The 26,335-nt window shown below is 46.2% G+C and overlaps 1 protein-coding gene across 1 annotated transcript; it reads right to left on the bottom strand.

The window, feature by feature from the left end:
* Nucleotides 1–4,556: 4,556 nt before the first annotated feature.
* On the bottom strand, nucleotides 4,557–26,087 carry LOC142574643 (uncharacterized). Its single transcript, XM_075683682.1, has 4 exons — nucleotides 25,938–26,087; nucleotides 17,497–17,609; nucleotides 7,183–7,715; nucleotides 4,557–4,753 (listed from the first exon to the last, which is right to left on the bottom strand). Exons 1-4 carry the CDS (start codon nucleotides 26,085–26,087, stop codon nucleotides 4,557–4,559), a joined length of 993 nt encoding a protein of 330 aa, XP_075539797.1.
* Between the last annotated feature and the right edge of the window lie 248 nt (nucleotides 26,088–26,335).

Raw genomic sequence — 26,335 nt, 5'->3', positions numbered from 1 at the left:
AAGTGTCGCTGACTTAGCGAGTGGCCCGATAGGTATATTTACCGGAATGCCTTTACGTTCTTTGCATTCGCAGGCCGGATAAAGAACAGTTGGCATTACTACTCTTGCGCATAGCATTTGAGTTGCGGATGACGTGGAAAGTGGTCGAGGTGATTACATAGATGTCGCCACTGCCACAAGGCATGACGACCTATATAAATGGCGTATGCTCATCCTAAAGCTGGTTAAATATACATCTGCGCCACGGGTAAGCTCTCAGGGAAGAGGGTCGTTCCGGGTAAGAGATCGCCAGAAGGATGTTGTCACGTGCGTAGAGAGATGTCGGATTCACCGCGAATCGTCTTTAGTCAAGCCCATCGAGACACATGTAACGAAATTTCACGGAAAACTAAACTTTCTATTTTGCCTGAATTATCAGACCACCGCATTTGGTCAGTGGTGCTTGAGTGGAGCAATATGCGTCGTTACGTAGCCATGCTTCCCGCGTATCCTATAGAGCACCAAAAGAGATGCTCGAGATGCCGTTATAAAGTTTTTGAGAAAAGTTCACAAACACAGGACAGGAATATACATCACAAACGCAGTGCACTTGTGTTGTTTAATTTTATGCCGCCACTTAGCGTTGTTCTTAAGGGTTCTCGTTAATATGCTCCAAAAAGCTACACTTTTATTCTCCCCATTTGAGGCGCTGTTGGAGGAGAGACACGCTTTTCAGGTTTGTACGATGCGACGAATGTAGGCCGACTGGGATGGTAGCGCCAGCCTGCAGGTTTACCTATAATTTACAAGGGGGGCCGCCACCTCGGATAGCTCAAACTAGATGCGCAGAGTAATCGATTAGTAACTGGAAGGTTTGGTCCGCCTGTAGGTCATAGCCCTCTTTTCGCTGCTATATGCCTCTTTTGTGAGCAAGGCATAAAGTCATGGTGTTCATTTGACAATATGGGTTCCGCCGGGCGTTCCTCTTTTCATTTTGTACTTGAGTTTCGCCAAAGCTAAGTCATCATGTAAGCAGCCACTAAGAATGTGACAAAAAATCTTACCCGGGAGCAATGTTCTTTGAGACAGCAATTACAAAGACGCTCTTGTGGCTTTGTTTACTGTGCCCTTATCTTACTTTATTTCTCTAAATTGTGAAGCAATCCTGCTGTCCTAAACTGCTTGTGGGAGCAGGATTATGCAAATATGCACAATAACTTGGTTATTATATACGATTGGCGCAGCAAGTCACAAAGCCGTCTTGACGGCAGAATGACCATATTTAGGCAAATCATTGTACGAACCTTTATTTCTACGCTGCCTCAACCGCCGTTGCTGCAGCTTCCGCATAAATTACCGCTAGAGTTTTCTCCAGTAATTTTTGCTGGAATCTATAATAATATAAGGTCTCTCTACACCTGTGAAACGGGCAGTGCGTTTGAGTGCAAAAATGACGAAGCGAAATGAACGCAACCCCGTCCTCCGCAGAATCAGTCTTTACGGTGGAGTCAGGCAAGCGTTCTCCTTCCTAGTGCTGCCATGAGCGGTGTCTGTGGTCTGAGTGGAAGGGACAGTGAATTTCAAGCTAAAAACCCTGATCGTTTTGCAATGGTCTCATCTAGTTTTTCATGGCGGTTCGATGCCTGCAATGCCCACGGCGGCGCCCCTCATCATGTCGGCCTTGGAAACGCCCTGTATCAAAGGAATGGAACCCGGTGACTTAAGTACGTGAACAGACTGTTTCGATTGCTACGACTTGAGCGGGAAAAAATGGCTGCTGCCGCCTATGTCCCAGAGCTATTTTCGCTGACAGGCTTCTCATGCGTCAAAGACGGCGTGATTTCCGCCGGGGTAAGCACAAGGTGATCCTCCGCCCTCAATGTATTCACGCACCTTCTTGTTAGTTTAAAAGAAGGGTGGCAATGGTTCAGAAGATCAAAGTTTGTTACTTATTTATTGTTACAATAAGCACCACCATTTCTGGTCTTTAGTAGCGTTCGACCATAACTATAGCTAATTGCGGAATGAAGGAAACGGTTGCGAAACAAGTCATAAATACACGTCTGGAGAAACTCCCTTATTTTGAGACATTTAGGGCCCTATAAAGTAAAACTATTCCAATTTCGCTTCATTGCAAACTCCTGACGTGGGATGTACATAACCAACAACGGAAGCATAACGCGGTGACCTGCAGCGTTATCTGAACAGCCCAATCAGACGTTCACCTCGTTTACATGAGATCCCTTTGACAAATGTCTATCCACAAATTTGTCAAATGCTGAATGATTGTTAACGTTGATGACTGGTGAGGTGCGCTCATTGTAGGGAATGTTAGCATAAATGGAGGCAACAGCCAGTGTAACCAGCAACGAGTCATGTAGGGGATGTCAAGGTTAATGATATCGGCAAAGAAGTGGGAAGTGCCCTTTAGATAAGAAGGAAACGTAGAAGGAATATACTCTTAATAACGTAATTGACACAGCTCAGAAGTGGCTCTGTGACCGATCCAACGCCTGACACATTAGGGCGACCGGGGTTATCAGTCGTGTGTATTTTGGGTTCTAAATAAGACCTTGCTGGGACTGGACTGAGAGGGACTAAGGAATGCACTGCTTTGTTGGCGAGTTTACCATGTCTTTTCAAATGCCTGTTAGGGACAATTATTTTAATATTGTCAGTTGGATTTTATCAAGCCGCTTGTAGAATGTACCATCGAATAATTGCCTGTAATTGCTTTTAGCTCGGGAAAGATTCTCCTGTACATATATATATATATATATATGTTGTAATGTAGAGGGCAAAGACAACTCCCGTTGCTTGTGCAGCCTGTTTTTTCTCACCTCGTCGTCTTCTCACACTCGCTGTGCGCGCGCCCTATGCCAAGTGAATTTCGTCTTGCCACTCGGGCACGTTGCAACTTTTCGGTGCTGCTTTCAGCCAGACAACTTAGCATGCAGGCCGCTTGTCCAGGGATTGTAGTCGTAATATTAAAGCCTTCCAGCGCTCAACGAGCTCCTCTGAATGGTGGCATGGGTTGTTGCGCACTGGTCGCAGGTCTCCCCGACGATTATCCCACCGCAATTGGGCACGTGCGGCAGGAGATCCTGCCCAATAAGCAGCGGCTTTGTTGAGCCGTAGCGCGCTTCTAGATAGCGTAGGCGGCACCGCTGCAGTGTGCTACGTGGGCAATTGCACTACCTACCGGGGCCTATTGTCGGAGACTTGCGGAGGCGAGTCACCATTGCTGCGCCTTATCCTTGCCAAGTCCCATGGTCGTTTGTAGTCGCTCTCTGGCCTCAAATCTGGTCTAGGGCTTTCATTATGTGTAAGGAATGGTCTTGTAGCAGGATATCGCTTGCCGTTGTCAGAGACCCGCCTCTCAGCATTGTCTTCAGCCGAAGTGATGCTATTTCCCTGGTGCGGTGGGGGCCTCAGACAACAGACATCATGAATGAAGGTTGTTTTGTCAGGCCCCCTTGGCGACCTGTAGTAACTGACAGTCCCAATGACGTGGACGACGAAAGCACCGGGTAGAGGGGGCTTGCATATGGCTGTTGCTGCAACCCAGTGACGTGTACAGGGTTCTGGGCCATTCGGGCCAAATCCTGGACCGGATATTGCTGCTTGACGCGGTAGTCAAACGCCGTCTGAAAGATGCGCCGCTGGCGGACCATCTCGCCGGCGGACGGCACAAGCCTCTTCCCCAGCCCCCAAACGGCAGGGGGCGGGGACGTCAACCGGAGGGGGTTCTTGTTCCTGCTCTTTGGCCTTGAGCAGCCGCAGGGACATGGCGGCTGGGCCGGTGTCCCAAGTGTTGCAGTACTATACACCAACCGCGTTTTCGCCGCGTGCCTCTGCTGCTGAAAGTACTCTTGCCGACGCAGCTGCCGCCGCAGCTTCGTCCGCCGTTTTGGCGGCCTTGCTGCAGGATCCGCTATGGTTGACGATGTACGCCGACGCGGAGCATAAACCAGAGGCCGTCACTGATGCGGTTGGAGGCTCGACTTGCTGCCGCTGTTCCTGAACCACTGGTTTTCTGTCGCATTCACCACGAGCCGCACCTCATGCTCGGGGATGTAAGGGCCGTGCAGGCATAAGGAGCTGGCCGGAAGCAGCAATCAGAGCGGCATTACACTCAGGCGCGGACAGCTGCTTGACGGCTTCGAAGTTGTCTCAGGCTTTGGTGGCACGACAATGTCGTCCTGCTGCAACCAGCCATCTTGTGCTGTCTGGCCAAGCATCACAATCTCTCAAGGCATTCACATTGACATCCCAAAAGACGGCTTCATCTTGAAAGCCACCAAACGCTGGTACTTCCATGAAAGCCGGCTGCTGGAAGTCGCCTATGCCTCATCTCCGCTAGCCTACCAGTCAAGCTGCCCGAAGACCCAGGGGCGGTGTCCACTGACGGCAGTTCCTCACAGCAGCCGGTTCAACCACCAAAGAAGCATTGATGCACACCTTGGTGGTTTGGAGGTTCAACTAGTGGCTGTGAAGAGATGTTAGCCAAAGGAAGCGCGCACGGCGTTTCCCGACAGGACGCAACCGCGGACGGAAGCGAAGGCGCTCGTTATAACCTAGAGCTGTTCTGTAATCTTGACGATGTCGTGTACGAGATCACTGGTGCAGACCTGCCCTAGAGCCACTGAGGAGGCATGGACACCGTCGCGGGACGGTGCGGTGGGTGCTTGCGATGGAGGTAGGCAGGCTGGCTCAATAACGGAGGAAGCGTGCACGGCGTTACTGAGCCGGAGGGACCCATCACGTCGGAGAACTGCGAGGGTACATTTAAGCTCGGAAGGGCAGGTTCACTGTAGACGGAGTCGTCTACATATTATTAAGATCCATTGACCCCGTGGTTCTCGACTGCGCCATTGTAATGCAGAGAACAGGGACAGCATTCGTTCCTTGGGCAGGCTGTTCTATTCTCTTCCTCATCGCCTACTCCTCGCATTCGATGTGCGTGCGCCCTAAGCAAAGTACACTTCGTCTTCACAATACACATATTGCATATTTATATATAGATCTAACTTTCTTAGAGGGAAGCTGTACACCTCTATCCTTCAGAGAGATTTTCGGGCCGCAAGCAAAAACCTCCCCATACGTGTGCCCACCCCGGAGATAGTGCAATGCCGGGCCGACCCGTGGGGGAGGTGAAGCAGGCGTTAAGCACCCCGCATACGTGGTCCGATCCCGAAGATAGTGCAATGCCGGGCCGACCCGTGGGGGAGGTGAAGCAGGCGTTAAGCACCCCGCATACGTGGTCCCATCCTGAAGATAGTGCAATACCGGCCCGACTTGCGGCGAAGAAGAAGCAGGCGTTAAGCACTCCCCATACAAGATCCGATTCCAAATATAGTGCAATACCGGACCGACCTGCGGCGGAAGTGCAGCAGGCGTTAAGCACTCCCCATTCGTGGTCTCATCCCGGAGGCAGTGCAATGCCAGGCCGACCCGCGGCGGAGGTGAAGCAGGCGTTGGGCACTACCCATACGTGGGCCGATCCCAAATATAGTGCAATACCGGCATGAGCCGCTGCGAAAGTGAAGCCGGCGTTAAGCACTCCCCATACGCTGTCCGATCCCGAAGATAGTGCAGTACCGGCCCGACTTGCGGCGAAGGTGAAGCAGGCGTTAAGCACTCCCCATATGTGGGCCGATCCCGAAGGTAGCGCAATGCCGGGCCGACTCGCGGTGGAGGTGAAGCAGGCGTTAAGCACTCCCCATACGTGGGCCGATCCCGAAGATAGCGCAATGCCGGGCCGACTCGTGGTGGAGGTGAAGCAGGCGTTAAGCACTGCACATGCGCGGGCGGATACCGAATATAGTGCAATGACGGGCCGACCCGCGGCGGAGGTGCAGTTCGTCAATAAGGGGCCCACGTGCACAGCATCGTTGGTCATCCTTCTTCACAGAGTAGAAGAGCCCAAAGTATTTTTTTCACAACACTTTTCAAACAATGTCTTTGTTTTCTTATTTATTTTTTGTTGCATCTCATTTTTATCTGAGACCTCGTCAATTCAGCCCCGTCGTTATTGCAAACACATTCAACGCACACGCTGGAATGAATTGGAACCGATGCTTTGCTTATTGCTGCTGCTTATTTGTCGCAATGCAAAAACTGGTTTGGTTTCGTTTCGATTGAGGAGTTTAATGTAGGCATCGTTGTGGAACATGTTCATTCTGGAGCATTGACCAAAAACTAGTACGCACACACAACTTCAAACGTCTGTTGTGTTTTTCTTTAATTTTAAATTGAGTAGTTGGTGTTCGCTTTTCTTTGTCGTGATGACTCTCGAGGATACAAGCTTTTGTCAAGCCCTCAATTTCACCCACGGGCAAATACTGAGTCGCTACATGAAAGGAAATGAAGTAAATAATGGAAATTTTTTTCTGTAATTGCCATTACAATAACACGTTGGTATAGTGTAGAAATACAGCTGATCCAGCATTGTAGACAGCGGCTTTGTCTAGGAAGGTTTTTATTTTGACGCAGCACAGACGGGGGAAACGTTGGTCAGCGTACGAGAGTTATAAAACCCAATTGGCTGGTACTTTCAATGGGCACTTAGAAAAACTTATCAAAACTTGTCAAGTTGGCAGTGAATGGACAAATATTGGTAAACAGTAATATGGGGGAAAGAACCAACGAAAGACATCGCTTTAAAAGAAATCGGTACCAAATGGGATACCTCTGAGCCAGTTCCACCCTTACAAGAAAGCAACGAAGCCCAGTAAATGCCAAACGTATTGACGTAAGCGTCAGTCCCTAAAACAGCACCTTGTTGGCTTGTTCTTCAGTTCATATAGCGAAACATGCAATGAAAGAATGGCAGGCACAATGCTATCGTTGTGATAAACCACTTTATTTTTCCATCATCGAGACGCTTCGAACTTGTCTTCTTTTTCAAACTTGTTACCGTTGAACAGTTTCTGCAAAAATTAAAAAAATGTTATTGTCAGTCCAGAGTAATGACAACAACCACACTATCATAAAAATCTTTAGCGTCCTATTCTGCATATTTTCTTCGGTGAAACAAACACAATATAGCTATGCTTAAAAATAAGAACAAGTCCATCCGTTCTTTCAGCTTAGCCGATCGAGCTTTTTAGTCTTTAAGAAAGGCTGTAATTACTAACGCACTCAAATTGGTAAAACGTTTTATACTAATCTACCGGCCGTTTAAGCGAAATGTATACTCACACTTCTTCTTGCGGAGAAGGGCACCGTAGTGGAAGGGAGAGCCAAGGCCGTAGCCGTAGTTGAGCCCGTAGCCGAGGAGACCGTGACCGTAACCGTAGTGGCCAGCACCATAGCCGAGAGTGCCAACACCGTAGTTGTACACTGGGGCGGCGTGGTAGCCGGCAACAACTGGAGCGGCATGGGCGACAGTGGCCACGGCCGGGGCGTGGTGAACAGCAGTGACAGCTGGGGCAGCGGCGTAAGTAGCCACGGCTGGAGCAGCAGCGTAGGCGGCGATAGCTGGAGCAGCGGCGTAAGTGGCAACAGCAGGGGCGGCGTGGTAGGCGGCAACCCTGGTCACGGCTGGAGCAGTGGCATAGGTGGTGACTGGGGCGTGGGCAACGGTAGCGACTGCTGGAGCAGAATGAGCGACGGTGTGCACAGCCGGAGCATAGCCGGCATAGCCGAGACCGTAGCCGGTGTATCCAAGACCACCGTAGGCGTGGCCGAGACCATAGCCGTATCCAAGACCACCGTAGCCGAGACCGTAGCCGGTATATCCAGCGAAAGCGCTGGTGGCAAGAGCCAAGAGGACACAGGCACGGATCTGCATAGTTGGGTGTATATGTCACTAAGCTGCGCTCATTCCTGAGGGTGTTCTGATTACTCTGGACATTTTCTGCCTTTTGACGTTCTTGAGTGAGTGTTACAGGAAGTTATAATTATTGCATATCCAGTAATATTTTCTAATTCTCTATTTAAAGATACTTTCATCAAGTGCTACTGCAGATAATATAGTTGCTATTGATTTTTTGCTACGGATGCTATTATTTCCTGGGAAAGTTATCTAGATAACGTGATTGATCTGCGGAAATCGACATGGCGAAGAGTAGTAATCAAAAATGGAAAATGAGGCACCCAACCAATCGTAGCCGTTGATGCAAAGGAAACCCGTACTCGAACTTTTTTGTCAACTACGACGCCTTTCTTTCGAGGAACCTGTACGAGCTTTCTTTGTGAACTAATACTGCATTGCTTGCATCTTTTGATGAAACAATTATCAGAAGCTTGCTTTGGGTTTAGAAGAATCAGAAGGACAGCCGTGCTTACCATGGCGACTTTAGAGCTGCTGTTGAGCCAACTGCTGAATCTGTGCAGTCCATGTTCCCTTTTATACTAAAAGTCTTCCTTCACGGTCTCCTCCAAGGGGAAAATACATAATAAAATTCAAGAAAGAAATATATTCTAGGGCCTTTTTGTTATTCCGCATGGCTCCGTAAATGAGCCAAACCGCAGTTACGTCTGACGGTGGGCACTGGCCGAAGCGTAATAAACACCGCGCCTTAACCTTGACGAGGACGCTAATGAGAGACCTCAAAAAAGATATGGGAAAAAAAGAAATCTTGGAGAGAGCTGCTGAGCGCGGCGCAGCCCTGCAATGAGAGATCACGTAGCATCGAATGTTGCAATGCTCGAGGAGAGTAAGGCGTCACTGTGTAGCACGTATTACGAGTTCTAATCGACGAAAACAGTCATGAAGGAACACCTGCACATGATGGAATCTAATGTATGCGAAGCAGGTAAATCAATCTTTTTACAGCAAAATTCAATGCGAACCTCTGTCTTTATTTTGCATCTGATGACGCGTGTAATATCACACAATTTTTATGAAAATGCACTGCACTGGTAACTGGAAGGGTTATAACAGCTAATCATTCAAAATTGTACTCAATTATTTTTCGCATCGTGGTATTGTGCATAGGAATCTGGAAAGCGTTGGGGATGGTTGCAAAAGATTAATGTTTCGCGCGATATTCCTAGCCCTAAAATTATGCTTAAACACGTTCAAAATAAGGAAAGTCGACGCATTTTTTGAAAGATGTCAATAGTCCCTAATGAAGCTCAATGATAGATAATGCTCTCATTCGAAAACATATTGCACCCTGGTGCTATAGGCTTGCACTTCATCAAAGGGCTCTGTTTACACATGCAGATGTGATTTTGTCAAGCTTAAGCATGTAACGTATGAAAAGCAGCAGCATTCCAATTCAGCAGCCATGTTAGGTCTGCAAAGTATTTCACGTTCTCACGGCAGTCGATGCTCACCCAGTATTTTGGTGAGATTTCGCAATGGGACCTTGCTTGGTGTCATGCGCTGCGAGTTTTGTGGGTTGCCGTATTGGTACTGCGTTTTTACTTAGCCTTCGCGGTGCTATTGTCTGGCATGTGATGTAGCCCTGTTGTATAGAATCCATCGTACATGAAACGGTGTTATCATACTTTGAAATTCTTACATGGGCAAAGAAAACCTAATGCTTATCCTATAAAAGCCTTTGTTACACGTTTTAGAGAATCCTCCCCCTCCCTTCCTTAGTGAAAAAAGAAATAACCTGCTGCTTAAGGAATACTGGAAATAATGCTTCATTGCGCTTTGAACTATTAGAAGACGTTGATCGGATGCTGCTTTGTGTGGAAATGTGTTTATAAATTCAATGCCTGTTACAGGAAATATTTCACCGTGAGTTTCAACGGAGTGGCGTTAGATGGGTATAAGAAATGTCACAGATATTGACTTCTGCGTGTGAACACATATTTATTTGTGCGTATGCCAATAAGAGAATATTCTAGTACAAATCGAATTCTATTTGCTAATCTATTTGCGTTCCATTCGAGGATTCGTAATGAGAAGTCATTTATTATGCACTTTTATTCTTGTACAATGGACACCAACTTTCACTCGATAGACAAAGACAGATCGATGCAAGTGCAACGGTGGTTGTGCAGCTGCCCTGTTGCCAGAGCATTCACCAAGGCAGCCAACTGGTGCTACATAAATCTCAAGTAGCCACAAAGCAATGTATTACCTGGTCAACCCATTAGCTTTGCATCGCTTGGCTGTGCTGTAGCACCACACTTGTCTCTTTCAGGGAAGACAATTTTGGCGTGCATCTAATGGCACGCTGTTCATTTCTTTCATGAATGTGATTTTCAGGGTGCACTAGATAATTCAATGGTGTTCTTTCTCGGCTCCACGCTCTTCACTTGCTCGCATGTCCATGACAAACTTATTATACATACATGTATAAAGTGCTGTAAATCTTTATTTTAAGTGGACACAGAGGAAATATTATATTTTAATGTGTTTAAAAATAAAGAAGAAGTATTCGATATTTCATTCCCTTTTGAAAGGCCACCCTGCTCTATTATCGTATGCCGTTTGGTTGGCAAATTCAATTATTTCCAGACCGCGTCATTACTGGTCAACACATGTTTCTTCGTGATATGTATTTCTCACTGACTTTTCACTCCAGAGAATAACTCAGACGTTCGCCAAAATATCGCGCCAAATGCCTATTGACTTGCACTGCTTAGATGACGCTCGAAAGTGACAAATGCATAGAAGAAAATCAGTGTTTGCACCAGTTCGGGTAATATATTTAAACGTTTTTCTGCAAGAATGCGTACAGCGCTTTCCCGTTACAGGCAACTTGACGCAAAACAGGAAGCAGCGTTCAATGTTATCCTTCTGTAGACGGCTAAATGATCTTCAGGGTGTTATGCAAATAAATAACGTCCCTTGCCTCAATTATATTGGCTCTATTTCTTACAGAAGAAAATTGTCCTTCTGAGGTGACTATTCGTAGCCATATAGATTGCCATTATGCTCCCAAAAACTCCTGATGTAGTGGTCGGTGATTCAAAGCGCCAATTGGAAAGTTCGATAGTTTGCATTTGCCGAAAAGATTGAACGCGAAACCTTTGATTCCTTCGATTGGGTACCCAGTTTCACAAACATGAAGCCGTCATTCAAAAGTTAAAATTAAAAGGAAGAGTGTGACGGTACAATGAATTATAACAACACGTTTTCCTAAGCTCTCCCATTTTTGTCACAGCAAGGAAGGCCATGTAATGAGTTAAAACATTGATAAGCCTCCTCTCAACTGCTAACAATAAACTAAAGTACGGCCGCAGTGACAGTCTTGATACAGACAATAGAAAGTTAGTCAGGCATACAGTGATAATATTCCCTCATACTTCAATATAACTGTTGATCTCTCTTCGAAGTGTTCGTGCTGTTGCTCTCTTTAGCAAGCATGCTTTTCAGAATGCCCTGAATTTAGATTAGCAATAATATACCCCTTCTTTTAGCTAATAAATGAGACCACAAGATACATGATTCCTCTGAAATAATGCACAAGATGAAGGGTGTACTGCATCTATGTTCTCTGTGGTACAGCTCACATGTTTGGTGCCATGGGATAAAATTGATTGATACAGGCTCTATGTGATGGGTGTGCGAAGAGAATCTCCATGGAAACAATGGAGAAAGCAAATGTATGGAAAGCCTAATCATACCTGTGTATACTAGGTCAATAAATGCATCAGAAGTATTTACATACTTTCAGCGACTACCGATGCAATACTGTAAGCTTTCAACTGCATTTTTCAATGTTTTCTTCAAAGACAAATGTAATCAATGACAATCCTCTACTAATATAATTGACTTTACTTATGCATGTGAACAACACCTAAGCATTTATGAGCTATATCGTTAGATTTCTTAACAGTATTACATATCATGTAATGAGTTCTCGTAAAATGTTCATTCCAAGGAGGTTTAAATCTAGAGCAACAGAAACAACCTTATCCAAAAGAGAAAATGGTGACGCTTTTTTATAGACACAATGCAGGACTGGCCTACAAGTAGGCCCCGCTGAAGAAGAAAACGTAACGAGTGCTCTTATCAGCATGATTATCGTTTTCTGATCGATTATCTTAATGCACGTGATGCCATTTAAAAGAAATATTTTTTCACACACCTATACAACTTCAATTAACATGACAGTTATTAGCCCTGCTCGCATGATCATATGCATATGCATTTTCAATAAATTGCGTTAAATACTTTGCATATCATGATCACCTTGTATTACTACATTGTAAAATTAAGCGGTAATTTTACTTATTTGCCGTGTTCGTATGAGTTTAACATTATTTATAAATGTTGTATGACATGGAGGAGCTCAACCGCTATTCACGGTCATTACGACATGAAGCTTGTCTGTGTTGGTGGATATATTCTTGGTCGATAAAGCTATACCTCAAGTTTCAATCGTTCATTATAGAGAAACTCAAAATTTATGTCCTCCTGAAATATCGCAGTGCATTTGGCTGCGAAAATTCTCATATGTGGTGCATATTGAGACGGATTTATGCGTAAATTTATGAAGCAGCTAAATTAAGATGGCGAATGGCGTGAAAAGAAGAGCCAGAACTGGCGTGGTTGATAGTAGAATGAGCATGCCGCCCTCATCCTGCCTTTCCCGTCGGGTCACCTAATGCTACGGTGATTTATTGCCGCTTTGCGCGTGCACGCTCGGCGTGAGTTGCGCACATGACAAATTTGGACTGTGTTTATTTTTCAGAAGTAGCAGAAATGTACCGTATGTAGAACTTAAATTTATTCAGTTTGTCAAGAACTGATGTCGCTTCTAGTAGTACCGTCTCCCTGTCGTCTTACGTCGCCTTTTTTATTCTCCCTCCTTCCAGCCTTGTACGGAATCTGCGAGCGAAGGGGCAAGGTCTGCTACTCACTCATTTGATGACTGCAGCGGTGCCATGCATTCTCTATCCCATTGTCCTGATTCCTCTCTAGCGTTCTATCTACCTCCGCTCTGGATTGTTGCATGTTAGTACTGCAGTGAAGAGGAATGCTCGGTGCCGCAGCCTCATCTGCTCGAGATTTCCGCTCGAGAGTCTCCGAAGTCCCGGAGTCCCGGAAATCTCGAGTAGACTCTTGAGCAGACTCTAGAGATTTCTGCTCGAGAGTCTGCTCAAGATTTCTGGGGTTGCCCTGCATGGCTCAAAAGCTGCTAGTGCACTCCCCACGAAGCAAACTGAGGGCACGTGACAACTGACTCGAGACGAGCAGTCTGCTGACGCCGGCATGAGCTACGGGAAGAACGGAATTAATTTTTTTAATATATGGGGTTTTACGTGCCAAAACCACTTTCTGATTATGAGGCACGCCGTAGTGGGGGACTCCAGAAATTTTGACCACCTGGGGTTCTTTAACGTGCACCTAAATCTAAGTACACGGGTGTTTTCGCATTTCGCCCCCATCGAAATGCGGCCGCCGTGGCCGGGATTCGATCCCGCGACCTCGTGCTCAGCAGCCTAACACCATAGCCACTGAGCAACCACGGCGGGTGAGAAGAACGGAAGGCAGCGGGTGACATTTGCGACGAACGAAAATGGCAGATGGCGTAATAAGGCCGCTTGTATTAGCAACCATGTTGCATGACAACGGGGCAAGAACAGAGGAGTGTGGTGGAATTGCAATGACTTCGGCAACAAATAATTGATCTTCGGCCGCACGAGCTCCAAGAAGGAGGGCATCGCAAAGCGCATGAAATTACACTTCAGCAAGAGAACAATCCATAACGGCCTTATTGGCGGAAAGGAAGCACCAGGCGAAATTAAGAGCGTGTGAGCCAGAATACAGCACCGAAAATTCGACGATATAGAGGAGGTCATTAATCAAAACGCGTGCATTGCACATAGCCACAGGCTTGACGTCGTCGGCGCTGGCAGTACGAAGGGATAGGTTTGAAAGTGGTGTCGTAACTGATCTGAGCCAACGGCAAGGCTTGGTACTATTAAGTGAAACTGCGGCACGAGTGTCGACAAGGCCAAATGCAGCGACGCCTTCCAGATATAGGCAAATAACAACTGTGGGAGACGCAAGTGGCGTTGGTGTTCTCCTTGGGGGACGCAGTTCCTGCATGTGGAATTGCGGCGATTAGTTTTAACGCGATAGCGTTAAGGAGCTCGTGTCGCAGAAAAGCCGGTGTCGTCGGCGTCGGCGTCGGTGTCGGCGTCGGCGTCCGCGGCGTTGGCCGTGAGCGATAAATCATGGCAGGCACTTCATAAATAAAAAGCAACTTCCAAGATGGGCTGGGTGGGAATCGAACCAGGGTCTCCGGAGTGTGAGACGGAGACGTTACCACTGAGCCACGAGTTCGATGCTTCAAAGCGGTACAAAAGCGCCTCTAGTGAACGCGGTGTTGCCTTAGAAACGAGCTGTTTCTAAGGCTCAGGCGTGCGTCGCTTGCTCAGGCGCACATTTCGTTGTCGCGCCGAACGCTGCGTTGCTCGACGCTCACCGCGTCCGATGCGGGGCGCGTAGTCGCTGCGCCGTAGCCCATTGTCTTACACCCCTTGGCGGGTCGACGGGAACGCTGTCGCGTTCCACTCTTGAAGGCGAAGCTTAAGCGTCCTCCAATTTTTACTGTCCCGATGTAGAGGAACGCGATGGCGCGTCTGCGAAAGCAAGCAGCGTCGATGCGATGGCGATCGGCGGTCAACAAGAGGGTTGTGGTTGGAGTATGAAGACATCTGGCCGGGGCTACGAGATGTATAGAATGACGGACACGACACGAGGTAGCATATGGATCAGGGTCGAAGCTAAGGCGGCAAGGTGGAGCCCGGACGGCAAAACCACGCGACGCGACCAGGAAGACCGCAGGCGAAACATATTGACCCTTTCTTCCAGATTCCATTGCGTGTCCTTGGGTTCCAGCTGTTCCTTCCGGCCAAACGCCAATTGATTGCGGAGTGACTGCAGAGGCCCTAAGAGTGGGGAACTAGCTGGCTGGTATTAACAATCTTGCTACTGTGGGCACAATCGAAAAACGTGAAGTACACCTCATTGGTCTTTACGTGTCAGTGTTTTCGACGGTAAAGGTAGGTTGTGCTCCATTGCGACATATCACGCGCAAAGAGAAGCCCTGAAATAAACGATGTTATTTGTAGTGAACTTTTTTTCGAAATGTTATCTACTGCTATGGAGACTAAAACATACGCAGCGTCGTTAAAGTATGCTATGTTGCATATTCACCAGGATTGCTTTAGCACTGTGCACCCCGAATTTGTTATAGGATGGTGCTTGTATAGGATAGCTACGCTTGTACAATATTACGTCACATCCTGAAATAGTATCGTTGGTAATTTTTCATTGCGTTAACATTCCTGATGTACTTCACGCACTTTGTGGAGGCCAAATATAGGTATGTATGTATGTATGTATGTATGTATGTATGTATGTATGTATGTATGTATGTATGTATGTATGTATGTATGTATGTATGTATGTATGTATGTATGTATGTATGTATGTATCGCATTGCTTTCCCGCCTTCCTCAGTGACTGGGTGGTTCATGGTCGAATAGGCAGCGCATTGTGCGGCTGTAGTGAGGGAACAGTGTTCGAAACCAGCCGTCGAAAGAACTTGTGCCCCAGTGTATGTGGCAATGTGTATATATGTGCCACTCTTCGACGAACCTCTTTCACGCCGTCATCCGTCGCTGCATATGATGGAGTGAGTAGGCACCACTCTTTAATGAAACTTTTTTACCGCCTGCTGGCCGCACTGGGTATGTGCCACTCGGTCTGTGCTTCTCGCAAATGAACCCCTTTATTGCCAACATGGGTCGTCACGTACGCGCCAGCAGGCGTGAAGCTCTCTTCGATGAGCATCTTTGACTGCAAGCTCGTGTAACTTACGACGCGCCACGGGAGCTGTGCCGCTCTAAATTGACATATGAATATCCTATTTCTCCAGTGCGGGGCTGTGCGGAACGGACGTCAAATGGCTTCCTTAAGGGCATCATGAGAAGCCAACAAAGAAAGGCACCAAGGACAACACAGTGGAAATTTCTTGTATTTACTAAATTAATTAATGAAATAATAAATTAATGGCAATGAACGGGGATGAAAAACAACTGGTCACAGGTGGAGACGATCCCACGTCTTCGCATCACGCGTTCGTCCTCCTTAAGGACAGCAACCCGAAGCGTTCACAGCCGGCGCCACAAATGCACTCGGCATGAGCCGTTCTTCAATCAACTTTTCACCATCTTGGGTCACCGAGCATGTGCCACAGGATGTGCGGCGACGGGAGGGCAACAATTGTTATCGTTCCCACGCACCGCCCCGCCGTGCATTTCGGAGGCCACAGACAGGCTTACTGGTCGCGCCAGTACATGACTGCGAGTCTCCTTAGGGAAGCGCAAAAGTCGCTCGTTGCAGTACGTGCCGCATGCATAATTCGTTTCGACGGTGACGATACCTTCGGTCTCTATATTTATTCAATGCAAAACGCACTACCGTCGACAGCCATTGCGAGATAGGCTCTGCTAAATTTTTGTATGTCATGAACAAAACTTTGCAAGAGATAGCTCAAGGAAAATGAACTAGACGCATCATTTCAACTGTGCTGTAAGATGTAGTTTTGACGTATTACTCGCAAAGTTTATGTAAGGGCTTGTTTGCTAATGATTGCTCATAATATAAAGAAGGACGGAAAAATAGTATAGGGTCTAGTAACGTCTGCTGCCGGGCTAGTTGGTGCATGACATTTAGAAATGGTCTTACGCGCGAAAGAAATGACAATCAGTTGCGAGTGTAGTATTTCTATAGTATTTCTGTAATACTATATCCTAACATCAGATTCTAATCTTTAGGACCTGATTGCATCCGCCATTTCGGTTTCCTTAAAAACTCGGTTTATGCGAAATGAAACACCCTACATAGACTACGCACATGCCTGATTTCAATTTCAGGCTGCATCGAAATTGACAGAACAACCGAAAGAGAGCGATTTAATCGGAAAAAAAGAACCACGCACCCGTAACATTATTCTTTGTAACAGAGAGGCGAAGAGAAGCTCCGCGTAGCTGGCTATCGGTCATTAGTCTTTCTTTTGCAATGTGTGTTTCACACCGCTGCGTTTTTTTTTTTGTAATGGGGAAGACAGCAATAGACGTTGCGAAACTTCGCGTCACTTGCATTATCTCTCGGCAATGTGCCCAATCTTATTTACTTTCGACTTGAGGTGTGCCTTTCTCTTCTGGCCGAGCTCCAATCAACTATGCTTTTCGAGTTCACTCATTCGGTATTCCTTACGATGCCTCTGGGGTCTCGGCTCAATGACTTCGCAAAGCAAATGTGCTCCAGGCACTGTTTCGACTCTACCTGCGGGGGGATACATTAATAATTTACAAGGTATTTAGTGCAAATGCAGGGCGATTTAAGTTTAGCTTTTACCTTAATTAAATGTCTACATTCAGCGATACTACTGAAAGAAGAGCCTCTTAAACGGCGAACACGGCAAAAAACAAAGTGAAAGGAAAAATAAAGTTGTAGCGGTATAAAGAAAAGACAAAGTAATAGCTTCATCAACGACTCTATTTATCAAAGACGAAAGCAAATGCAACTTTTAACTTTTCAACCTCGTCATCGCGCCGTAGGCGTGGCCAAGACCATAGCCGTATCCATGACCGCCGTATCCAAGACCAGCGTATCCGATACCGCTGTAACCGAGACCGTAGCCGGTATATCCAGCGAAAGCGCTGGTGGCAAGAGCCAAGAGGACGCAGGCACGGATCTGCGGTGTTGCGGGTATATATCTTATCAAGATCCGCTCAATTGTGAGGTTGTTCTTATGACTCTTGCGATACACAAACGCAGATTCAGCTTTTTTGATGTTCTTGACTGAACGCTACAAGATGAAATATTTCTTTCATAGCAAGCGATATTTTCTAATTCTATATTTAAAAATACTTTCATGAAGTGCTACTCCAGACAATATAGTTGTTATTGATGTTTTGCTGTTGAATGTATTATTTCCTGTAAAGTTATCTAGATGACCTAATAGTCCTTCGAAATCCCGCACAGTGCAGAGCGGTAATTAATAAAGTGAAAATGAAGCATCCAGCCAATCGTTGCAGTTGCTGCAAAGGAAACCTGTAGTTAAACATTTTCGGCAACGTGAATCGCAGAACTTTCAGGAAGTTTCCATCTTATGAGTCTGAAGCATTTTAAAACTTATCACATAGTCGTTCGGACATCCTGGAACCTTCTGCACTGCAGAGTATAAACAAACCTGCCCGTTTACCTTGCAGATACGTTTTTACGTCATAACTAGTTACCAAGTGCTGTTGATAATTCAAAATGTAATCAGCCATGTACCGTAATTCTGTAAAAGCGGTTATAAATTGGAATGTCCTGAATTACTAATGCTGCATAGCTTGCATCTTTCAATGATGCCATTATGGGAAGGTTTCTTTAGCTTTTGAGGAATCAGAAGGACAGGCTTCCTTACCATGGTGACTTTAGAGCTGCTGTTGAGCCAACTGCTGAATCTGTGCAGTCCGTGTCCTTTGTTATACAAAAAGTCTTCCTTCACGGTCTCTTCCAATGTTAAAATGCAAAACAAAATGGATAAAAAATAGAGCTTAGACCCATTTTGTTATTCCGCATGTATTTCTAATGGAGCGAACCCGGAGTTACGTCTCACAGTGGGCATTGGCCTAACTGTAATAAAGCACCGCGCTTTTACCTTGAGAGGGCGCTAATGAGAGATCTGAAAGAAAATATGGAAAAAGTATCCTGGAGAGCTTCTGAGGGCGGCGCAGCCCCGCAGTGAAGGGTCACTTAGCATCGAATGTTGTAATGCGAGAGGAGAGTAAGACGTCATTGTGAAGCACTTCTTACGAGTTCTAATTGACGAAAACAGAATTACGAAGAGCCACTTGCACAAGATGGAATCCACGTAATAGGAAGCGAGTAAATAAATCCTGCATTGAGGAAAATTGAATGCGCCACTTAGTCTTGATTTTTTATCTAGTGGCGTGTGTGTAATGTCACCTAATTTTGTATGAAAGTACACTACAATGGTAACTGGATGGTAAATAACAGCGCATTATTGAAAATTGTGAATATAATTCGCATTCCGTTATTGTGCATAGGAATGTTTGTACTCTACCTGTGGGTTGATACCTTAACAATTTACAATGTTTTAATGCAAATGCAGGGCGATCACACTGTACATTTTACCTTACTCAAGCGTCTACATTCAGCGATGCAAGTGGAAAAAGAGCCTTTTAATCGGAGGATACGGCAAAAAAAAGTGAAAAAGAACGTTTTAATGGTATAAAGAAAACAAAAATGCCATAGCTTCATGAACGGCTCTATTCGTCAAAGAAGAAACCAAATGCAACTTTTAACTTGTTATCCTCGTTAACGTGACTAAATGCTATAATGTCTCCAAATTGACACCTTAGCTCTCGACATAAACATAACTTTCGAAGCATATGCAGTATGCTAAGCAGGAAGGAATAATAAGACAGATATAGAAAATTGTATAGTCCTGTGTCTAAAAGGCACACCATAGCAAGAAAGTAACTAAATAGAGTAAGCAAATAGCAGTAAGTAAATACTTATAGACAGATTTTACTGTAGCAGTGCGCTTCTGGCTTTCATGTGTATGCGCTCTGGTATAACCAACTTTCTGTTTTTCTAAGGGTAATGAAAATGCTAACGGTATTTCTAAAATTGACACAGAAACGACGAAAGAGATCAAGTAACAAAAGCGGATGAAGAAATACACGTTTGCTCCGTCCTATGGGTACCGGACAAAGACACAAACAAAAATATATTTATACGATGGCTCGAGCGCTGATTCTAGAATAGCAATAACAGGAGGAGGCTTCATGCGTGAACAGACAGAAACCTGGGAGAAAAGTTTAATGATAAGAACGGCAGAGACGTAAGCCGCAGTAACATCTGGGATAAATATTTAGGGGCTGATAGAAAAGAGAAAGAAGGAAGATGAGCTGATAAATTAACATAGTGAGTGACGCAATCAATTCAGTGTACGGTACACAAACCTGCCTCATGCTACACAGAAAGTTCAGTGTCGCTGAATTAGCCAGTGGCCCGACCGGTATATTTACTGGAATGCCTTTTAAGTCCTTCGCATTCGCAGACCGTATAATGAACACTTGGCTTTGCTTCTCTCGCGCAGAGCATTTCAGTTGCAGATGAGATGGAAAGTGATCGAGGTCATTGCATTGCCATCGCCACTGCCATGAGGCGATGACAATGTCTATCATGGCGTATGCTCGTCTTAAATTTGGTTAAGTATACATCTGCGCCACAGGCTATCCCTCTGGGAAGGAGGTCGCTCCGGATGAGAGATCTCCAGAAGGATGTTATCACGCGCGTAAGGAGATGTCAGATGCACCGCGAATCATCTGTAGTCAAGCCCATCGACACACATACAGTAACGAAATTTCACGAGAAATCGAACTTTCTATATTGTCGCAATGGTCACACCCCCGCATTTGTTTAGTGGCGCTTGAGTGGAGAAATATGCGTGATTACGTAGCCATGCTTCGCGGGTATCCTACTGCGCCCTAAAAACATGCTCGGCATGCTGTTAGAGAGTTTTTGAGAAAAGTTCGCAAACCTGAGCAAGTATATACATCACTAGAGCAGTGCACTTGTGTTGTATAATCTTGTGCCGCCGCTTCCCGCTCCTCTTAAGTGGTCTCGTTTATGTGCACCAATAAGCTACACCTTCAATCTACCCATTAGAGGCGCTGTTGGAGGTTGGAGATGTGCTTTTCGAGTTTGTCCAGTGTGAGAAATGAAGGTCGACCATGACTGTAGCTCCTGCCTACAGGTTTACATATCGAAACAATGGGGGCTGGCACCTTGGAAAACTCAAACCAGATGTGCTTGGGAGCACTCTCTCTACTTTTGCACATTCTCGTTTAGTAATTGGAATGTTTGGTTCACCTATAGGTAGTAGCACTCCTTTCTCCACTATATGTCTTTTTGCGAGCAAGGCGTAAAGTCATGGTGTTCATTTGAAATTGTGAGCTCTGTCGGGCGTTCCGCTGTTCATTTCATACTTCAGTTGCATCAAAGCAGACAGCCACTAATAATATGGCTAAAGAAATCTTACCATGTAGCAGATTTCTAGCAGGCAGCGATTACAATGTTCACTACATTGCGTAAAATTTTAATGTGAGGTCTCGTACACTAACACTAGTTAGATTGGGAGTGAAACCAATGAGAGGAAAACAGCATTGGGTCAGCGACATGCCAATATTTCTTGCATGATTGTAGAATGCGTTAGGTAACAAAATGTATTAATGGCGTAAGATAGAAGAAAATTTCATGTAACACGGAATTTGATATAAACGAAGTAAAGCATTTGCGAGTGAAACAAAATTTAGACAACATCTTGGGTTCCCTCCAACTATTTCAACAATTTTGGAATAGGAACTATTGAAAAGGGGCTATGAATTCAACAAAAGGCATGACGGATCACAACATTCAATGGGCCAGTCGTAAAGGACCTAAATTTAATATTTAATTACTTATGACTGAAGCGGTGAGGCGCAAAGGCGCTGTTGGTGCCGCCGGTGTTACGACACGCTATCGACAATGCGTGCAACATTTGTGTGTGAAGGGCTACAAGCCTAGAATTTCCGACAATAATTGCTCGAGGAAATTCTGGTGCTGCGATCGTTCAGCTTCCATACGGGAATGATGCGTAGTATATGAATTTGTGTGATATTTGGTCTTGCAGATTGAGACGTGTTTGTGACTGTTTACTGTGCCTTTATCTGCCTGATTTCTTTACATTGTCAAGTAATACTTCTCCCCTAAGCTGCTTATGGCAGTAGAATTATGGGCATGCTCGCAATAACGTGCTTATTATATATCTTTGGCTCACCAAGTCACAAAGCCGTCTGGACGCCAAAAGGACCATGCTTAGGCAAATCATTGTACAAATCTTTATTTCTGCTCTGGCTCAACCGACGTCGCTGCAGCTTCCGCATGAACTAAAGCTAGAGATAGCTCCAGTAATTTTTGCTGGAAGCTATATTATTATGAGGTCCCCATAGACGGGGGTGCAAGACGGGAAGTTCGTTTAACTGCAAAAATGGCGAAGCGGAATGAACGCAACCCAGCGTTCCGGGGCATAATCAGTGTTTACGGTGGAGTCAGGCCAGCGTTCTACCTCCTAGTGCTGCCATGAGCGGTGTCTGTGGTCTGAGTGGAACGGACAGTAAACTTCAAGCTACAAACTCTGATGGTTTTCCAACGGCCTCATCTAATTCTCCATAGTGGTTCGATGCCTGCAACGCACATGGCTTCGCTCCTCATCAAGTCAACCTTGGAAACGCCCTGCATCAAGGAAATGGAACCCGGTGACTTTAGTACGTGAACTGACTGTTTAAATTGGTAAGAATTGAGCGGGGGAAAATTGCTGCTGCCGCGAATGCCGCAGAGCGGTTTTCACTGGCAGTCTTCTCCTTCGTCGAAGACTGTGCGATCTCGGCCGGCGCTGGCACAACGTCATTCTCTGCCCAAAATGTGTTCACGCACTCTATTGTTAGCATAAAAAAAAGTAAAAAGCGGTAACATGATCACTAGCGATATAATGTAAATCTATTCCAAACTTTTTTTATTCCAATTCTGCAATCAGCCTTCCGCGATTGGTCAAAAGCTTTTTTGAACCACCCCCACTTCGCCTGTCTGCCACTTGATGTCACGAAAACCCTGATAGCTCCCCACCTGATATGACGTAAACACATTGATTATGCATGATTGGAAAGAACAAAAGAAAAAGTTATTTCTCATTCCAGACCTTTTAGCTGTTAGACCTTGGCTATTGGTCAAAATATTTAGAGATGCATTCTCTTCACCTGCCTGTCACGTGGCGTCACAGCACCGCGCGAACTCACACGTCAAACTAATGCGAACGCGTTAAAGATGCAATAATGTGCCGGACAAAACTGAATTTTATTCTGAATAGCCGCAGGCTGTCCCGTCCCGAAAGGAATAAAAGATGGCTGCCGCCGATCGCTCAGGCGCTGGCTACTCGCACTTGCGGGGGAGCATGACTTTATCTGCGTGCAATAAAGCTTTTTGTGCGGCCGTGTACCATTTTCGATTGCTTTCGGCATGTTTACGACCTCGTTCTGCGAACTCTTCTTTGCTGAGGATTCCGCTTAGCGGCATTCTTAGGCATTCCGTTGCAAGCCGTCGCGATTTTCAACCAGCCACCGCAAACTAAGTAAGGGAAAGCGGACATTTTGCAGACGCCGGCACCATCCTGTTCGTCCGGTTATCGATTTTCAGTGCATTGGCTCGGCCCCATCGAATGCCTCCCCCTTGAGCGTGCTGCTCATCTCTTTTCAGCCAGTTAGATAAGACAAGGCGCTCAGTGTAAGCAATGTTATTCGTTTTTCAAGCACATAAAAGTGACTTCCTATAAACGCTGAGAGCGTTTGATTGGACTCTTCAGGCAACCCTGCGGGTCACCGCCCGATAAATGCGTCGGCGGTTACGGAAATTTGATGCTAGGAGATTGGAATACTAACATATTGAAATAGTTTTACGTTACAGGGCTCCTAAGTTCGTTGTTTATTTAACGCTACTATAAGCAACATCATTCCTGGTCTTTAGTAGCGTTCACCCGTAAATATTGCTGATTGCGGAATAGACGAAACGTGGGCGCACACGTCATAAATAGGCGTCGGCAGAAAAACTCATTTTGCGACATTTAGAGCCCCATAAAGTAAAACTATTCCAATTTGTTTTTATTTCAAACTCCTGACGTCAAATGTACATAACCAACAACGCAAGCAGCCCGCAGTAATCCGCAGCGTTGTCTGGACAGCCCAATCAAGCGTTCTCCTCGTTTATAACAGGTCAACTGTGTTAGCCATCAAAACGAATAGCATTGCCTATATTAAACAGTTTTTCTGATCTAATAGGTTTGCAGAAGGTGAGGTGTACGCTAAAGTGAAGACGGTTTCGATGGGGCCAAGCCAGCCGAGTGAAAATGGATAACGAGATGAAGAGGGTGGGGCTGACGTCTGCAATAGGTCCGCTTCGCCTTACTTAGCTCGGAGTGGCTGGTCGAAAATCGCGGCGGCGTGCAACGGAAGGTTACGAATGCTACTAAAACGGATACTCAGCAGAGAAGAGTTGGCAGCGCAATGTTTTATACGTACCGAAAGGGCTCGATACATTTATACTGTCACGCGAAAAGTCTCCTTATGTGCCAATAAATCCATGCTCGCCGACACGTGCGAGTAGCCAGTGCCTGAGCGTTCGACGAGCAGCCAGCTTTTATTTCTTTCGGAACAGGGCAGTCTGTGGCTATCAAAAAAAAATTCAGTTTTGTGTTGCGTATTAATGCATCCTTAACTTATACACGTCACTTGAACGCGGTGAATTTTCGCGGTTTTATGACGTCGCGTGACAGACAGGCGAAGTGGGCGCAGCCCGAGAGCTTCTGACCAATAGCAGAGGGCTAACGGCGAAATTGCGCTGAATTAGAAATAATCAGTAAATCTTTTGTTCGGTCTAATCACGCGTAATCAGTGCATTTACGTCATATCAAATGGAGAGCTATCGGGGTCTTTGTGACATCGCGTGACTGACAGGAGAAGTGCAGGTTGTCCGAAAATTTTTTTGCCAATCGTCGAGGCTGATTGCAGAATCAGAATACAAAAAGTTTGGAAGAGCTTTACGTTATAGTGGCCTGAATCTCGCCTCGCCTAAAATCACGCCGATCGCGGCGACTCTTCAACAGGAAGATCGACTTGAAGGAGCTCAATCATGGTGGCGAGAAGGCGAGGTGGCAGCACTGGCGGCCGGGCAGCGTAACAGAAGATAACGCCAGCAAGCGATCTACTGTCGAATAGATCACCGCTTTGGCGCTATGGCTGTCATCGTATGCATAGTCGATGCCGAATTCCCGCTTGTAGTCTTAGATGTTTGCCTGTAAGAAGGAGGGCCATTTGGAACAGATGCAAATATTAAAAGGAACTCTGTAAGAAAGACGACCAGAACGCAGGGGTGGGAGCGCCACGTGCTCCGATCCGAGACGGGCGGCATTTCCTGAGGTGCCCAGTAGATGCATACCTTCACAAAATGCTCGCACATTATTCAATCATTCTAAAGCATATACAGCATATTACTTTCCGGCTTTCACTTGAAAGTTCAGTAGTTAGTGAGTGCAGGTATTCTGAGTCGCCACGCTCTTGTCACGCTCATACAAACACAGTGTCCAGGAAGTTATTATTGTGTTTATTAACGCGATAGCGTTAAGGAGCTCGTGTCGCAGAAAAGCCGGTGTCGTCGGCGTCGGCGTCGGTGTCGGCGTCGGCGTCCGCGGCGTTGGCCGTGAGCGATAAATCATGGCAGGCACTTCATAAATAAAAAGCAACTTCCAAGATGGGCTGGGTGGGAATCGAACCAGGGTCTCCGGAGTGTGAGACGGAGACGTTACCACTGAGCCACGAGTTCGATGCTTCAAAGCGGTACAAAAGCGCCTCTAGTGAACGCGGTGTTGCCTTAGAAACGAGCTGTTTCTAAGGCTCAGGCGTGCGTCGCTTGCTCAGGCGCACATTTCGTTGTCGCGCCGAACGCTGCGTTGCTCGACGCTCACCGCGTCCGATGCGGGGCGCGTAGTCGCTGCGCCGTAGCCCATTGTCTTACACCCCTTGGCGGGTCGACGGGAACGCTGTCGCGTTCCACTCTTGAAGGCGAAGCTTAAGCGTCCTCCAATTTTTTTGATATATCATGAACGTCACGAAACAGACAGTGCACAATCACAGTCAGAAGAACGTATATAGGAATGCACATTCAGGTAACACAAGGAAGATTCAAAAGCTCCATTTGGTGCCGTTTGCGTTCTCTTGTATTGTCCTCAACTTTTACGAGGAAATGTAGGCTTGTCAATGCGCAGAACGTTATGTGGCTATCAGTGGTATTGTTGAAAAGTCACAGGCAACCAAGTGGAGTAATCCGATTGTTTTTAATGCAGAAATCAACTCAAGTATTGGATTTAGATTGCTGAAGCTTAGCTGTGCTTAAACGTGCGTATTTCTTTCGGCATTGCCTCAGTGAGCAGCATCTTCTGGAGTTCCCCAGAGAATTCCCCGCTAGCCGACCTCGTCGCGCCGCCCCTAGCCAAGGAGTAATGGGAGGCCTTTCTCTCCAACACCGACCGAGACATCATGAGGCGGGTCCTGGCATCAGCTGAAGACATTATGGAGAAGCACAGCCTGGCAGCTACGTAGCTGTGCTTCGCTTACCTCTCAATTATTCGGTTAACATATTTGTTGCTAGATCCGTCTGCGTTTGCCATAAATGTCTTTATTTCGCCAAATGGGTAAAACATTCTCCTCCCCTCTCTAGTTCCTTGATGAGGTCGGTATCCGCAGGCATTTCGGAAACAGGTGACTGAATTATTGCTTTCAAGCACTTCCTGCACATGGTATTCCTGATAAATCTTCG

The sequence above is a fragment of the Dermacentor variabilis genome, chromosome 3, assembly GCF_050947875.1.
Source record: "Dermacentor variabilis isolate Ectoservices chromosome 3, ASM5094787v1, whole genome shotgun sequence".
NCBI lineage: Eukaryota > Metazoa > Arthropoda > Arachnida > Ixodida > Ixodidae > Dermacentor > Dermacentor variabilis.
Note: the sequence above shows the minus strand (reverse complement) of the source record. Positions and strands in the feature narration are given on the sequence as shown.